The following is a 16,209-nucleotide window of genomic DNA, read 5'->3' on the forward strand; positions in this document are numbered from 1 at the left end:
ACACAAGCACAGATTCATCAACTCACTGTCTATTATTTCGTACTTCTCTTAGGATGGAGTATAAACTACATATTCTTTACACATTGGATGAGTTTGAAATGTTTAAAAGTAATGGACTGGTAAAATTTGTGCACTGCAGATACATGCATGTCCAGGGTGGCAGAGAGATCCAGCAACATCCTGGATTTACATAAAAACAAGGAAACACTTCAACAAAGAAAAGTCTGTTTGAACACTTACAGTGATAACATCTCTACGTGTGGGTTGGAAGGTCGCAATAAATTGATCACTGAGTTGATTTGTAGCTTTAGAAAAGCAAAAGGAATGTAGGTTTGTGTAAACATCTGTCTGTACTTTTTTTTCTGTTGACAGCTATTTACTCTGCCAAGGTAAAACTACCTGCAAGATTTTTCTACACGAGGGCCAATGTTGAGAGCTCCCCAAAACAAATATTTTGCAGAAACCACATGAGAAGTTCGAAGAAATGACAAGATTTCAAAATGAAACCAAATTTCACAGGAGTAAAAATTCATTTTGGGCTTGGCTGACCCCAAAATACGGACAATTGCGACCTTGTGGATTGTCTTGAGAGACACATAGATACATACACATTGCCATTTTGGCTCTCCAACCTGATTTCCCGTCTTGATCCAGATTAATGTGTCAGAAATAAAGACTGACATTCAATATGTACACCAGCCCTAAGTCATGGGCGTCGCTAGGATTTTCCAGTGGGGGGGGGCACTTTTTTGTGGGGGTGGAGGAGTAAAACACTGATTTGGAATGAACTGATAAACTATTAACAGTGGACGGAGGTTAATTTGGAGGTTTTCACACATATTTCAGTTCCTTTCATCTGTTTATTTCATTTCTTTTGGTTTTCTCCCTTTTTTTATTTTTTCAATTCTATTCCGGGAAGGGGAGAAAGTAGGACAAGTGCCGCCCTCCCTTTTTTCCCCTTGCATCTTCCGCGCCCCAACTCGACAAGCCTCTTCTTTTCATGGAGCCAATCAGAATCCTTCTAAATTCACCTCAATACAGAAGACCCAACAATAAATTCTTTGCACTGTTGAAAAGTAAGTTCTAACAGACATCAAGTGAAATAACAGTGGCTGGGATCTGCCTTCCTAAATCCTGTCAAATCCTACCCAAAATTCCAGGTAAACTTTGAAGAATCTGGGATTCATCCCAACATAACCCGGGTAGAGATGGCACAGAGGCCTGCTCAGACTAAAAGTAATTTACACCTAAACTTGCCCCATACTTAGAGGATGTTATACAGGATGCTGTCGAGATTACGTAGATAATGTTGAGAAAGCTATCGCATTGAGTCCCACAATCACGATCAGTCAAAACTCACACAAACTCTTATCTCCATCTTCTCATGTAATTAACACAGGCATGCCTTGAGCGTTAAGTACTGTGTGAAAGAATACTTAGCACAATGTCAGAGGGACGGCTTAAAATATAAGAGTCTACTTGTAAAATCCTGGGGGGGGGTTATACTTATTTTACATTTTCATTGCACAAACCATGTGTATGTTCATTTAAAAAAACCTTAGTGTTCAAAGATAAACGCTGCGTGTGAACTTTTGTATAAGCCCCAATCTTCCCAATAGGTTTGTACATGACCTCAATACAAAACCCAAATATTTCCTCAGTGCCCCACACACACTGCACAATCTTAATAATATGCACACTCCATGCCTAAGTATCTCACTTGAAATAGCAGGCACAAGTTTGGAAGTTGCAAACAATAATTTGCAATTATCTACAAAATATTGAATACACTAACACAAGAAGACCTGTAGGCTGTCACCAACAAGCTGGAATTTGACAACACCAATGGAAAAGCGAATTGGTGCCTCTTTCTTACAAGTGTGGTATTGTACCAACTTGTGTGCTGACATTTGCATACATATTTACATCTCTAACAACTGAAACATTACTTCTGTACATGAATAATATATCTGAAATGTACACAGAATTGCATTTCACTCCTGGCTCAGAATTTTTGCGGCTGCCAAGACCCATACATACATCCCTAGATCTGATGTCACAGAATAAGGACCACCCCCCCCCAAAAAAAGTTTAGCTTCCCCTTTGTTGATAGTGTGACATTTAAGTTTGGGGGGACTGTTTTGAGAAAATGTAAATTGGAAATAGAGAAAGAAGAAATAAATGTATCTACTCTACTCCAGTTCAATGTTGTGCAAAAATGTTCGACAGACTCATTTATGCCAACTAGAATCCTTTAAATTGTTGTTCATTTAATTTTAAATAAATACGATTTGATCTCTTTAGCTGTTAACCAGTTCAGACTTGGCTGAAAACACTGCATTCCTATCAAAAAAGTGAGAAACCAATTCCTGCCCATATATTCTGTTTTAAGATGCTATGTAAAAGGAAGCAGAACCAATTTTGTTTCCAAAGAAGAAAATGCTGTTTAGCAAAAACTCTTGTACCAAGCAAGAATTCACTGCAAACCGGTTCCAAGCAAAGTGCACAGCATAGCATTTAGTAAATAACCATTTTGTTTTTATCCGCAAAGACAAATATTTTCGGAGCTTAGCATCTCCCCCAAACTGGCTCCCGGCATTGGCCTGCCTGGGTTCTCAAAATGTAACCAAGCAAATTGGGTTTTTTTCCTGCAGACTCTCATGAGGGAAAAGTGGCCATGCCCTCTCAAAGAAACAACCATTCCGAGAGTGGGTACAAAAATACAAGGAGAGGTTCTGGTGTTGGCAATAGTTTGAACGAGTAAAGCAGGGCGCAATTTGGGTTTCCTGATGTAAGGGACAGAAAACTGTGTGTCATGGCGAACACCGGTTTCTGAGCATAGTTATAGGTAATATCCGGCAACTCATCAGCGGGACAACCAAAGGCATAACCCGATACATAATCCACGCACAGTAAAGATGGCACCTCCTACTACACTTTACTACCGAAATACCCCTTCGGTAAACTCTTTGCCACGCTGTGCCTACCTCTGCAGTCTCTCATGATCAAGACGCCCCAGTTTTGATGATCTTAAAGAGGGCGCTGATGTTGTTCGTTTTGATGGCCTCGCGGCAGGACGACACTACTTGGGTCTTGAATTTCCCAACTGATGGACACAAAAGTGACAACAAAAACCTCAAGAAAATGGGGCATTGCTTCATTTTTGTAATTCTAACCTTCCTACAATTTCAACTATCAAATGCCTTCCAAAAATATCCATTCAGGTTTTCTGAATGCTACAGAAGGGGGGGTTAAATAAGAGAACAAATAACACGGGGGAGTAACTCCTAGGACGTTTCTGTTCAAAACCTACTTGAATCATTCAAAATAAAGCACTAATTCAACTCAGGAGCCCAATGGTAGAGTGGGTTCTAATGATAGCCAAGTTCTTCTTTCCTAACTCCTGCAAAATCCTCCAGGTGGATGGGTGGCTTGGAGGGTTAACCTCAGTTTGTGACCACGTACTACTGAGTCGGCCAACTGTCTCTGTTGGTCCAGTTGACCAGTTTGAGGTAGTTGAGGAGTTGGATGGGAATTCAAGGATGTTAAGAGGATCAGGTCTCTGATCACGTACCTCTGAGTTGGCCAGCTTTCTGGATGGTCTGGTTGACCAGCTTGAGGCAGTTGAGTAACTCTTGGTGGTTGGTACAGCGGATCTTGTAGCCATTGATCAGGTCACGGTTCAAATCATACAGCTCCATGTAGCCCCGACGCATGTTTCTCCTGTAACCCACAAACAAAACTTAATTCCTAACCGCCATGTCCCTTTAAGACGACATCACTTGTGTGATGTCACCACACTCCGGCACACATTAAATGAGCTCTTTGGTAAGTCACCACACCCTATCAAATGAAGAGGCAGAAATGGCTTCTACATTCAAGTGTTGGTCAGCTGATTAGTCTAAAAGTTTGTCCAGACAGCCTTTCCTCCAATAGCCTCACCTAATTGTAGATATAACTAATTATTACACCTAATTGGCAAAAGGAGCATCTCGTAAAGCGGGACAATGATGCTTGTAAACATTTAAAACAAAATCAGCCTGTGATTGTGTAAGAAGAAAACTTTTCCTCATTTATCTTAACAGCTATTGCTTGTCGTGAATTTCCAGCATCGTATAATCATAACAATGTTAGTGTACACTACTCCTCGGGCTACTCTTAGCAACAAATACTTGGCGTAATTTGAGAGATCAACTTGTCTTTGCCCTCTGGACTACCTTGCTCGCACTCCACCAGCTGTGGACGCTTTCCAAATATTCACATTTCCCCCCCGAAGTTTATACCAAGAACTTACATGTCCCCCATGAGGCGGGCATCCTCCGCTCTGACTACGAGGCTTCGGATCAGGTTGGAATGATCGGCCATCTCGGCTGTCAGCTTCTGTCTGACGGCATGGAACTCGTCCACCTGTTAGGCAAACAATAGCAGGGGGGTGAAGAAATATAAATGCGCCCTTTACCTCCGAGAACAAGTTCTTTTTTACTGTCTACAACTATTAATGTCTTGATGCAAATAAGCCCATTTCTCTCTAGCTGTCTTGGTTTGGTACAAGGAACCTTGGCTTTCCCTCCAAAAGGAGTAGATGGGTACCTGTGAGGGCAGACACGGTTGTTCAGCCGTTTGCACCCAAATAGCAGCACTGGGCTAGCATACTCCCCCGGGAGCTGAGATGGTTTCAGCAATGTTCAGGTGATGTGCGAGCCCAATGTGCAGAGATAATGATAATACAACGCCTCGGAATAGTTTGCTAGATAGAGGGCGCTTTACAAGTGCTTGTTATTATTGTTTTTATTCTTCGGTTGGTATCATACAAGTAGGATTTAGGATAATTTGGGATTAGAGGGTCTACACTCCACGTCATATTAAAGTTGCAGAAGCATTTCACTCATCAGTACATACAAAGAGTGCAGTACTGAAGGATCACTGGGCACCATCATGTCTTGAGCACACTGGTACTGGTACACTTGCATTACAGAAACAGTGAAAGGCACATCACTGGAACCAGTGAAGAGACCTTTCTGTGCCCATTAAATGTTGCATACTGTAGCTCCCTCTTTTGTTCACGCACAACTCCTATGGTATCCAAAACATTATTTTGTCGATTCCCACTGATGGAGGATTAGCTTTCTCCACTAAAGCACTCTCACTCTTTTCTGTGAATACACGTAATTGGAAACAAAATTTCCATCCTCTGCAAAAAGCCAAAAAAAAAAAAAAAAGCACAAAGTTTGTCTTACTTTGTGCAGCACGTTCTTGAGTTCTTCCATGTGCATGGGGAAATCGGCAGTGACTTGAAGGTCTTCGATCCCTAGGAAGTTGGCTATGGCCTGGATCAGGTCACCAGCGAGGTCCATGTCATCGGTCTTGATGGTCATCTGGTGTTGGGGAAAGCAGCAATGAAACCTTCTTCTCAAATGAACATAGCAAAACTGAAATACATTCGCAAGCAGCCAGCCTTATCATACTTCCTTTTTTGCAACGTAAGATGAGCCGAATGGCTTTCAAAGCTATCAGTATTTGTGTGTTGGTTGGATGATGTTCCCATATAAAAAAGATCATAACACTGGCACGAATTTGGGAAATGCTGCACAGGGCCCAGGTTTGGCCAGTGACCATCTATCAACCACTGGTCAGTTTCACCGGGTAACCTACGCACAAATAAATCCTGGGTACCAGTGGTTGACAAACGGCCACTGGTAGACCTTGGTCACTCTCGCACACTAAGTAGGGAGTAACCACCGGAGCGTTCAGACTGACAGGACAAGACAACGAGGTTAAGGTTGAGATTTGGATGCATTCACCTGTCCATTTGCCTGCATGTTGATGAACAACGGCCCCGAGCCACGCAGTGACATGAAGCCCACACTGAGGTCCCCTTTACCCGTGATGTCATCATTCAACAAGAAATTCTGGTTGATCCACATTAATACCTGGTAAGAACGAAGATAAATAAGTAATAAGTTGATAACTCTAAATGGTCCCCGTAAAAGAATTGTTTATTTTAATGGGGTCATAGGCAGAGACATTTAGGTCCGACTCAGTTTCTTTTTTTGTCTTTTTTGGCTACTTTTTCCAGGGTCATAGTGTTAATGCAGATGCGATTTCCATATTCATGAGCAAAACAGTGATGTTGTTATTAGGTAAAGGTTTCATTAGAATGGGAGCTTGATCACAAAGCTGGCCAGCATCTTGGGGATTTTCCCAAAGATACTGGGATCTGAAAATGAAACCCCGGCAGGCCAGAATTCATTTCTCGTCCAAATGCTTCCACAAATGTGGCGGGAAAAAAAACTATTTTACCCTTTGCACGCGCTCATTGACTGTGAATGTCACACTGCTTTTGGGCTCTGGAGTGTCTTCAGGGCAGGGCAGGTACATCGAGAATCGAGGAAGCTGTCTCGTCAACTCAAACACGTGGTACTGATTACTGTGACAAGGAAGTGTAAAACACCACATTCATTAATTAGTTCAGCTTCTGCAGAAAACTTCTAGCTGGATTTGTATTTGTTGGGGGGCTTTTTATTAAGCAACATGGTGATAACTGTTAAAGAATCCACACAACACAGAAAAATTTGATTGGAGACCAATTTCTCTTTTCTTTCTAATTGCAGAGTTTCTGGAATTAGCAGTGGTTTGAAATATGCAACATTATAATCCATACATCATAACGAAAAGATCATGTCAACCACATACGGGTGAATTATCTAAATACTGTTGCTATTTGTTTTTCAAAAGAATTGGTAGTCAGATGATGTGAGTTATTACCACTGGATTCAAGTCCTTGCAAGTTAAAACCCAATATCAAAATGTTATTTTTGGTTGTTGGTTTTTTTTAGGGGGGGTGTGCTTTTTAAGAGGAAAAACATGTCTGACCTTGCTTTGCCTCCAACGAATGCCTTGATGTGCAAGTCGACGGGGACATCCTTCGGAGGCACCACCTGCACCCTCAGGCTGTTGCTGAGATTCTGAAAGCTGGGGTGACTAAAGTTGAAACCAAAAAACCTCCTTTGGCTCATTTATGTTAATAATAAACAAATAAAACCAACATTTGTGATCCCGTGGAAAATTACGAGCTTATGGCTAGCCAAGCTGGAACATAATACTTGTAAACCAAGAAACCCCAGAGACAGTGTTGTAGTGGAGTCTACCATCCTTCCGCAAGTCCAGTCATGAGACCAGCCATGAGTAGCAAAGTAACGAGGACACAGGAATGCTTTTGTTGCAGTTCACCTAAACTACTTGTGACCTGATTTGTGACTGGATGGACTTGCAGGAATTTGTGATGGATTCGACTGCAACACTGACAACTTAGTTAGTGAAGCACCTGCGCAGTGATTCTGAAGATGGAAGTTCGACTCAGCTCCAGCCGACACTTACACCTTCACAAATATTCCTTAGAAAGTCAACCTTGAAAGTTTCTTTCGCTTTATGAATTGGTGACTCATCCTTCTATGCAGAAGTCACTCTTTGTCACAGCTACGCCATTGTATTCACTGAATAAATAGCCCCTTCGAGGGACAGATCAGACGACGGTTTGTGCCGTCCAACAACTACGCTTCACTGTTCCAGGGGAGTAACTGTACAATAAACTGACTGGAGTAATAATAAGGGCAGCACAACAACCACACGAGTCATTTGGTGCTGGTGAAACACTCTATACGCAGTGAAGCTGTGCAGAGTCGCGTTCTACGTGGACGACACTGGCCAAAGACTGGACTGTTGATATCAGCGCATACCACAGGAGAGTTAAAAGAAAATTGAAAGCTTTTGCTAGATGAGGGAGCCGGGAAACCTTCAGCATAACCATAGGAAAACTTAAGACAAAGGTAACCTAACTACCCTCCTTACTTAATCTCTCTGAATAAATAAAGCTACCTTACAGCTTGGATTGGGTCAACTTACACAACATGGCTCTCTCCTTCAAAGATGCCCTCAGCAAAGATGAGTACAGCCCTGACAATGGTGTCATTGGTGGTGGAGACAGAGAGCTCAACATGGGGCTACAAAAAGGAATCATATCAAGCAGACATGAGGCATGATGTCACATTGAAAATGCTACTTTTGCAATGTTTTAATCTTTAAAGTTCTGCAACATGCTTCTTTGAGACAAGACTTCATCACAGACACATGAATAGATTTTTGCCAGCCACCGACCTTTGATTCACTGCAAACTATGAAAGTCTTAGACAGATGTGTATTCCAAAACTGTAATAAACAATCATGTTTACTGATCAACCATGAGTAGAAGGTGCTGCAGTCTTAAAATCACACCCAAATGAACTCTTGGAGAGTACTGAGCAAGAACACTATGACAGTAAAGGGCAAAACCCATTACCACAAATAAAAAAATCCATCCACAATTGTCAACTGGGGTCACAGGTCGCACAATTTTCAGAGGATTGGAGGGTGCTTACAGGTTTGTTAGCATCACCAGGATTGACCATCAGTGATGTCTGCAGCTGCGTGTTGGCAGGTATGATGCCCATCTGAGCCTTGTCTAATTCCCCCATGCCTGAGGGCCGCTCTGCTTGCCCAGCCTGTTATGTACAAAATGAGATGAAACAGTTGGTTTGTTAGAAGTCTTTGGCTTGACCTCAACTCTCCATCAACCTCAAAATCCATCCGATGGGAAGATTTTGCAAGGTTAAGAACACTACAGCCATGATAAACGTACTTCTGTTTGATACCGAACTCGATGCCTCTTGAAAACTGGTACAGGCGTTGGGCAAATGGGCTTCTACACTGTGCATGATTTAATTGGAATTAAGTTGTAAAAGTACCTTGGGACTTTGCATTAGATTTCTTTAGGAGCAAAAGATGTGAAGAGTGCTACCATTTTGGCCAGCTCCATTTTCCACTGTGTTATTACAAATTTCTCAGAGAAGAAGGCTGAAGTTTATTCCTTGACTGGGTTCTGACACAATTCAATAGTTCATGTACAGATCCACTGGGATTTGAAACTGACACATGAAATTGAAAACCACTAAATAAGAAAAAAAAAACCTTCTCCTTCATGCACGGAGCTCACTGGTTGCAAAAGTCAGGCTAATGCAATGGTTCTTTCCTCACTTTACCATACAACTATGTGGCCTGGGTTCGATTCCTGGCTTGGTCCACGTGAAGAATGCACTTTCAGTCCCTAACAGATTCCCTGCTTTACCCAGCATATTCCCCTGGGGTTTTCCTTCCCACCTCCAAAACTGTAACTGCTTCTCATTGTCTGCTCTTTACAGGTTTCCCCAGCTTAAGAGCTACAGTGCCCAGGGCCCTTTTGAGGAATCCTTGGTGTCATTACCAGAAATACTAAATGTGGTTTCATTGTGGTCAAGGTATACATTTGTAAATCTCACGGACTGGTCGTTGAGGTCGGCATGGTTACTCCTTGGCTCTCACCTTGGCATTTTCTTCGTAGTTCTTGAGTTCCAGCAGGAGGTTCTGCTTCCTCTGACTCAGTTCTCGGATGGTTTCCTGCTCTACGTTGGTGTCCATCAAGTTAGCCTTTTGGTCCTGCGATGCTGGGAGGTAACCACGCACTGCAACACAAATAATGTCCGCAGATTTCTCTTTCAGTCACTGAGCCAGGATTACGACCAGTTTCTTGGGAGGTGACTTTTATTAATGGTAACTAAACCATTTTTTTCAATTTATCAATGCCAAAAGAGAAAAATGCAGCCAAATTTGACAAGACATACTGACCCCGTTTTGAAGCCTTCAAAATGTGATTTCCTCAACAGCTGCTCTTTTTGCATGGCTACTTGATCTCCGTTGGCCAAAAATAAAATAGCATTTATCATTTGATGACAATATTTTCATTCAAACTCAGAAACGCGGCACATTAAAGACGTCTGTGCACTTGCTAACGGTCATCATTGGATGTCACCTTGCTTTCTGAAACAAGCAAGATCTGGAATGCAATACTGTTTTAGAGAGGCAGGCAAGGCTGACCCATCCATTCTGATGTGTGCCAGAGTATGGAATATTTTGAAGTGTGCACCATTCACCGTTACGGCACTGTGCAAGTGAAATGCTGAGAGATACCATGGCAACAACGGTGAATAAGGATCTCGTGCATATGCATGTCTTACCTTCGCCCTCCACAGAGCAGCAGATGAGCTCATTCTGCCCGTCCATCCGGTAGTCCCCTTCCACGATGCCGGCAACAGACGAGGATAGGTTGTCCTTGAAGATGACCTCCCCAGTACGGTCGCTTCGAGCATCCACCTGACACACAAAAATCCACACAAGGGCTTCTAAACCTTCGTAGAACTTAGTCAAAGCATGATCTCCCTACTGCCTGTTTTCTAAGCACCGCTTAGTGCTTTGTTCACTCTGGAACAGAAGTCTAATGTTGACTTCAAACTGATGTACAAAATATATTAGAATAGTTAAATTGCAGACCGAAACACAGCACCCATGCCAACTAAGCTGAGCAAGACACTAATTATACAATTGAAACAAGTCGCTTTTTCAGTAAAAATTCAGTAGCAACTAATTTTTAACGTCTTTTTTTAAGGCAAGACCACAGCCCAACTGAATCTTAGTTTAAGCCGCATCCAAAAGGATTTTTGCGGTTTCAGTTTTGATTTTTGCAAATGGTGCACTATGGTCAATAGCCATAGCCGTGGCCATGGACATTACCCACTTCAGACAAGGTCTTACCTTGCCATTACTCCATCCAGTAATAAGCTCTGGTACCCCGTCTCCATTCAAGTCAAAACTGTGAATACTGACAGCCTGGTTCTTGGACTGTATGTGAAGAAATTACATGAATTCATCAACATTCAGTAGAACAAGATTCCCACAGAGTCGACTAGCCAAGGCAACACAATTAGAAGCCACCATCAAGACACAGTTATTCCCAAATAATAAATTAAGGTATAATTTTAATTTAACTTCCATCTAAATTTTCCCATGAATACTAGCAGAGTCGTCAGCAAAATGTTAGTATTCTCTAGTCAGGCAAATATAAAATTAGATCTAGTTAAGTTCAGAACCTTAAAAGAACCAACCTTAATTCTCCAATAGCGTGAGTTGTTTTCATACACACCCACGGTTCCATTGGCCAAGGCATACCCGAAACGGTTATTGGCCATTGCGCACAGAGCACTGATTGCCTGGACAAACGAGCAAAATCAAATTCCGTGCCCTATGAATGTAATGTAAACATGCTTGGTTAGAATGTGGAGCAAATTGGATCAAGAACTGAGCTTAATGACAGTTTTAATCACGTCCCTCAAAATGTGAACCAATTAATGATGGCTAAACTCAACTAGTTTACCAGTAACCAGCTTTCCGTGAAGGTCACATTGCTTGCTATCAAGAGCCTTGTGCATTGCAATGTATAGCTGGGAGATTTTGACAATGACTTTTGACAAAGTTTGACAATGGCAGGCCGTGTGATCGTTTACATTTCAATACTAAAGCCCTCTAAACAGTGTCCTTCTACAGAAAACCAACAACTCTAGAAGACCCTTTAGTGGTTGACTCTCCCTTCCACAATCCTTTAAAATCCATCAAACTGTCCTAATAGATTTCGAGGGATCTGCAGGAAATGGGTAAAGACACCTCTGTTTCTGTCATCTCTGAGATGATCTCGTCCTTCCTGAAGATGCGGATGTCGAAATCCTCGGAGCCAACGATGAGTTCCTGCTCCCCATCATTGGTGACGTCACAGAGAACCAGAGAGCAGACGTTGTCTCCCGTCACCTAAGAACAGAAATGCACAGACAACGGGTGAGAAAACTCATCAATTATCCTGAGAAGTCTTGTTCCCCAGACAGTCCTCAATCCGCTAAATGGTGAAGGTCTGAGGACTGTCACATGTAATTACACCGTAGGACTGAAGACTTTCAAGGTTAACAATGCCCTGCTCTTCAAGTATTTGTGCTACAAAGCTTTGCAAGGTATTCCACACTATGCAGGAGCCCTCTGTAATCATCTATGTCTTTTGATCTTAGTGAAAATTAACCCCATGTAAATTGAGGGTAACTGCACTGCGGAGCCCTGAATGAAACAAACTGCAACAAAACCTGGTGTGCTGTGTTTTGACAGATCTGGGTGTATTTCAAGGGAGGTGTGGAATTTAAGAAGAGTCGATCACTCACCGTCCAAAACAAGTCGTTGCCCTCGCTATCATAGCCTTGTAGTGAGCAGTTGCCGCCGATGACGGCTAACGGTGTCTCGATATCTCCCAGCTGACCCACAGCGATGGCATTCACGCCATCGGGAGCCTTTTAGGAGCAAAACAAATTGCCAAATCTGTCATTACCTTCAAGCCTGATCCCCATCAAGCACTTTATTCTATCAATGACACAAATTTGACAAGACGTACTGAATCTCAAAGGATTTTACTAGAATTCTGGGAGTGGTAGGTTTAATGAGCCAGTTTGATATTTCAAAAAGGCAAGGCACCTGATGTCAAGCCAGTTTCAGCATATTCAGTGCTCATGACCAGGCATATGGCCGGGCTGATAGAGCCAATCTAACATGCGCCAATTGACATTCTTGAATGACCAATAATGCACTTCACTTCAAGGATCTGTTTCCAAGTACCAACTTACTCATTACAACTTACAATAGCTGATTACAAAATTTAACGAAATGACAAAAAAATCAACCTGTGCTATCCTACAATTTACAAGAGCCAAGGAGACTCACAACTCACATCTTTGTAGAAAACGTCAGTGTTGTTCTGCACGTCGTAGGCCAGCAAGTTGGTCTGGGTGCCAACCATGAGGACGTCGCTGATCCCGAGCGAGTCAAGTGAACCCGCGCACACCGCGCTGACTTTCTGGTTGATGCTGAGCAGGCTGACGTCCGAATCCACACTGGCTTCCACGGCACGGCCACTGGCATTGGCCATTCGAGTGTGGGGGTTGTGGACAAAAACCTGGACACGAAGGTCATTTGATTAAGAAAGATTCATACAGCAGCCTCTGTGAAACCTTTGTTTTAACCTGCTTTAATTAATACACTGCTCAGTAATTACTTCCAGAAGCGGACCTAGATTTGGGGAAGAAGGAATTTGACACGTTTTTCTTTCATTCTCTTGGTTTTAGTGGTTAAAGGGGAGTTATAACCCCACCCGTCTTCCCCTCAGGTATGTACATTTTTGTAAGGGTGCTGTGGATTGTACGTAGGCAGCGTGCATTTCAAAATCTCAAGGGGAGGGACTTCTGCTGGGGGGAAGGCACGCACCTCCTCCCCCGAACTTGTAAAATATCACCAATGACCACACCCACTGTGACTCAGGAGATCAAACGCAACTCTGGATATCCCAGAGTTATGGACCAATGTAAAGTTAGTTCCTTGTTCGGCATTTAATGTTGAACAAGAAACCCTTTGATATTCCAGGGTTGAACAAATAACCGTTTGACATTCAGGGTGCACACCCATAGAAATGATGGAGTGCAAAAGGGGAAAAAAACAAATTGTGCCACAATGCACATCCATTCCCATGTACATGTCCTTATTTAAATTGTACATGTCATTTCAAAATGATGTATATACACACAACTCTCTTTACAAAGGCAACCCTGGGCATAGGAGTTTTCGGGGTCAAATAAGAACTGAAATGTAGGCGATGGTTTTTGACAGCAATATAATTATTAGAGAAAAAAATTGTTAGTTTTATAAACTTGCTGTTTCCATCCAAACTACGTGATGAATTTCATTCAATTGAAATAATATACATCAATCCCACGCCCTGGGTCTAAACTTATTTCCAATTGTTTCTAGCTACACTTTAGCGACCCTGCTGCCTCCATTTCAACCAGGGCAATACAGTTTTCCATGGTCAAAACAGCTTGGACTAAAGTCTTGTGAGTGGAGTTCTTCGCTTGCAAACCAGAGTAGGAAAGTGAATGCATCACTTCACGCTTTCCTCAAATCGAAATAAAATACCCAACCCCATGCCCCGCCTGGAGAGTACATTGAATCTGATCTCACTGTTCAAAATCAGCAACGACTCCTAGTCTTTTCAACCTGGTGCTTTTTGTGGTCAAACAAGGCCTGAAATGTAGGTGGCACGGTTTGTTTTTTGTCCCTTTTGCACTCCATCGTTTCTAGCGATGTGCATCCTGAGCAGTTGCCGAACTGGTAACAGTTCCTATCAAACACTGAATGTCGAACATCAAACGAGGAATAAGTAACTAACTTCACACCGCCAAGTTACGGACAAAAATGTTGAAATAGTAAATTGGAGGCGGGGATTCTCTGATATCTTTTTTCCTTTTTACCTTGCCAGCAGTGGTGGCTGCAGTGAGATTTGGATGTTTGCCGTCATACTTGCCCAGGGTCACCATGCGGGGGTTGATCTTATGGTTGAGTTTCAAGGTGAAGACTGGGACCAACATTCTGACGTGGGTTTCAAGAGCAAGTGATCAAGGGCACACTTCCAATTTGCTGCGATCTCAGTAAACTGACTGCATCCAAAATAAAGTTGAGCAAGAATTTACATGTAACTGGTAAAAAACTGAATAACAGTTTCAATATTTATATGGAAAGGTGCATAACCCCGCCCCTCAAAATCATACTTTCAAATAGACCTAGCATGTCTACTTTCTTTATGAAGGCAATTGCATCATAATTTTCTTTGTCATATAGGCCTAGGCCTATATCAAGTTCACCCAGGAACAGGTCAACTCGTACCTTGGACAACTCGTACCTTGGACAACTCATACCATGGACAACTCAACATAACTGTACCAACTCATACCTTTGCTGAGTCGCACCTCAGACAACTCATACCTCCAGTAAAGACAATTCACACCTTCGCATACGAGACAACTTGTACCTTCACAGAAATCAATCAGAGCTTATCATAACTGTAAATAACTTTAACAGTAATTTGATTTCTTAGTCATGTGTTCATCATCTAATTTGTCGTTTTGGCTACACAGCCTTCCCTACACACCGATGGGGTGACATTAATGTGAGATGCATCGACGTCGTGCATGTGCACGCACAGTCAGACAGTTGACGCTGGTTGACGTGGCCAGAATTTAGAGTTTAGTAACGTCTCCCCCAATGGTGAATGGTTGGGATTGTTCGACATCCGTCAGGTAAACCGACGGCGCAAATGCCTGCAGCAGGCACTATGGAAAAAATATCATGCTGGCGCTCCAGATCTCTCTGGGAGATTTATGAAGATTACAAGAAAATTACAACCGAATTGATAACATGAAGGTATGAGTTGTCCAAGGTACAAGTTGTCCAAGGTACGAGTTGCCCATGGTAGGAGTTGACTCGCAAGCGTTCACCCTATCACCAATCACCAGAGGGTTCCTCATTCGGGAAGAATTCCATATATAGACGCCAGTAATTATTCCCTACAGTGACCTATCAGGCATCAGAAAGCAAAAACGTGTCAAGAAAAGTTCAATTTAGGAGGGAAAAATCCAAGTTGTTTAGCCTACTTAGAAATCACTTAGAATTTTTCAGACATGTCAGACCAGTCTCAAAGGTTTGTGCACAGGATCGAGTGGCATACCATCCATAAATGGAACTCTTTCCCCTCATTCCACCCATCCGAGCTCGAAGGGGCACTAGGCCTGGATCCAAGGCCTAGGCTCAAGTTCATCCGACTTTCAAAAACCTGTTCTGAACCGCTTTCCTTGTTAAAAGTAAACTCAAATGTAAGCTGCCCCTATCTCGGCCTAAATTGCCCAGCACCCGTTTTCATGGTTTTCAAATTTGGTGATGTTTATGGAAAAATTGGTCGGGTTCAGTATCAATGGATGGGGGGGGGGTAGTGCTGCTAAACTTAAATGAAGTTTGTCTTAATCAATCCTAAACATGACACAATTTCGTCACGTACATGTACGTATGTACACTGCACTCAATCTCAAGAGCAAAACCTACGGGCCGACCGGGCGGCGCGGCCAGCGAACCCGCATAGGGCCCAAGTTAAGTTGGGCCAGTTTTCAGTTAGTCAACTTGCCAATACTGAGCTGTACCTGCACCCATCTGCCGACTGTCAAGTTTTTTCATTCATCCGTGCTTACGCCCAAAATGACCAACGAAGCTTCGACTTATTTTGCATCATGCTGAAATTTGCACAAGTTTAATTAAGAAGAATTTCTGCGAAAGAAATTCTCTGCGCTTTTGGTCACAAGAGGGCGTCCTATCTAATACAGCGCCTTCATCTTTTGTTTTACCACTTTTTAGAACATCGACGTCCATTGGTTGAACTGAGGGATAGACGTAAAA

At 42.6% G+C, this 16,209-nt stretch overlaps 2 protein-coding genes across 3 annotated transcripts in view; both read right to left on the reverse strand.

The window, feature by feature from the left end:
• Positions 1 to 128, reverse strand: part of LOC147799471 (mannan-binding lectin serine protease 1-like) — an 8,712-nt gene extending 8,584 nt beyond the window's left edge. Inside the window, exon 1 of the mRNA XM_087135375.1 lies at positions 27 to 128. The gene's annotated coding sequence lies outside the window, so the exon portion shown is untranslated. The remainder of the gene's footprint in view (positions 1 to 26) is intronic.
• On the reverse strand, positions 10 to 16,115 carry LOC110986464 (BBSome complex member BBS2-like). Of its 2 annotated transcripts, none has more exons than XM_087135376.1 (18): positions 15,957 to 16,115; positions 14,238 to 14,423; positions 12,665 to 12,889; positions 12,105 to 12,230; positions 11,566 to 11,706; positions 11,010 to 11,114; positions 10,660 to 10,746; positions 10,086 to 10,221; positions 9,394 to 9,533; positions 8,415 to 8,537; positions 7,903 to 8,000; positions 6,874 to 6,981; positions 6,301 to 6,427; positions 5,802 to 5,930; positions 5,238 to 5,375; positions 4,295 to 4,407; positions 3,575 to 3,723; positions 10 to 3,106 (listed from the first exon to the last, which is right to left on the reverse strand). In XM_087135376.1, exons 2-18 carry the CDS (start codon positions 14,352 to 14,354, stop codon positions 3,006 to 3,008), a joined length of 2,163 nt encoding a protein of 720 aa, XP_086991502.1. In that variant the 5' UTR covers positions 14,355 to 14,423; positions 15,957 to 16,115; the 3' UTR covers positions 10 to 3,005. The 2 variants fall into 2 exon arrangements, with proteins under 2 accessions (XP_086991502.1, XP_086991503.1); XM_087135377.1 differs by having other exon boundaries at positions 15,941 to 16,115.
• Positions 16,116 to 16,209: the final 94 nt, after the last annotated feature.

This window comes from Acanthaster planci, linkage group LG04 (assembly GCF_054643075.1).
Source record: "Acanthaster planci isolate LZ-2023a linkage group LG04, COTS_SCS, whole genome shotgun sequence".
NCBI lineage: Eukaryota > Metazoa > Echinodermata > Asteroidea > Valvatida > Acanthasteridae > Acanthaster > Acanthaster planci.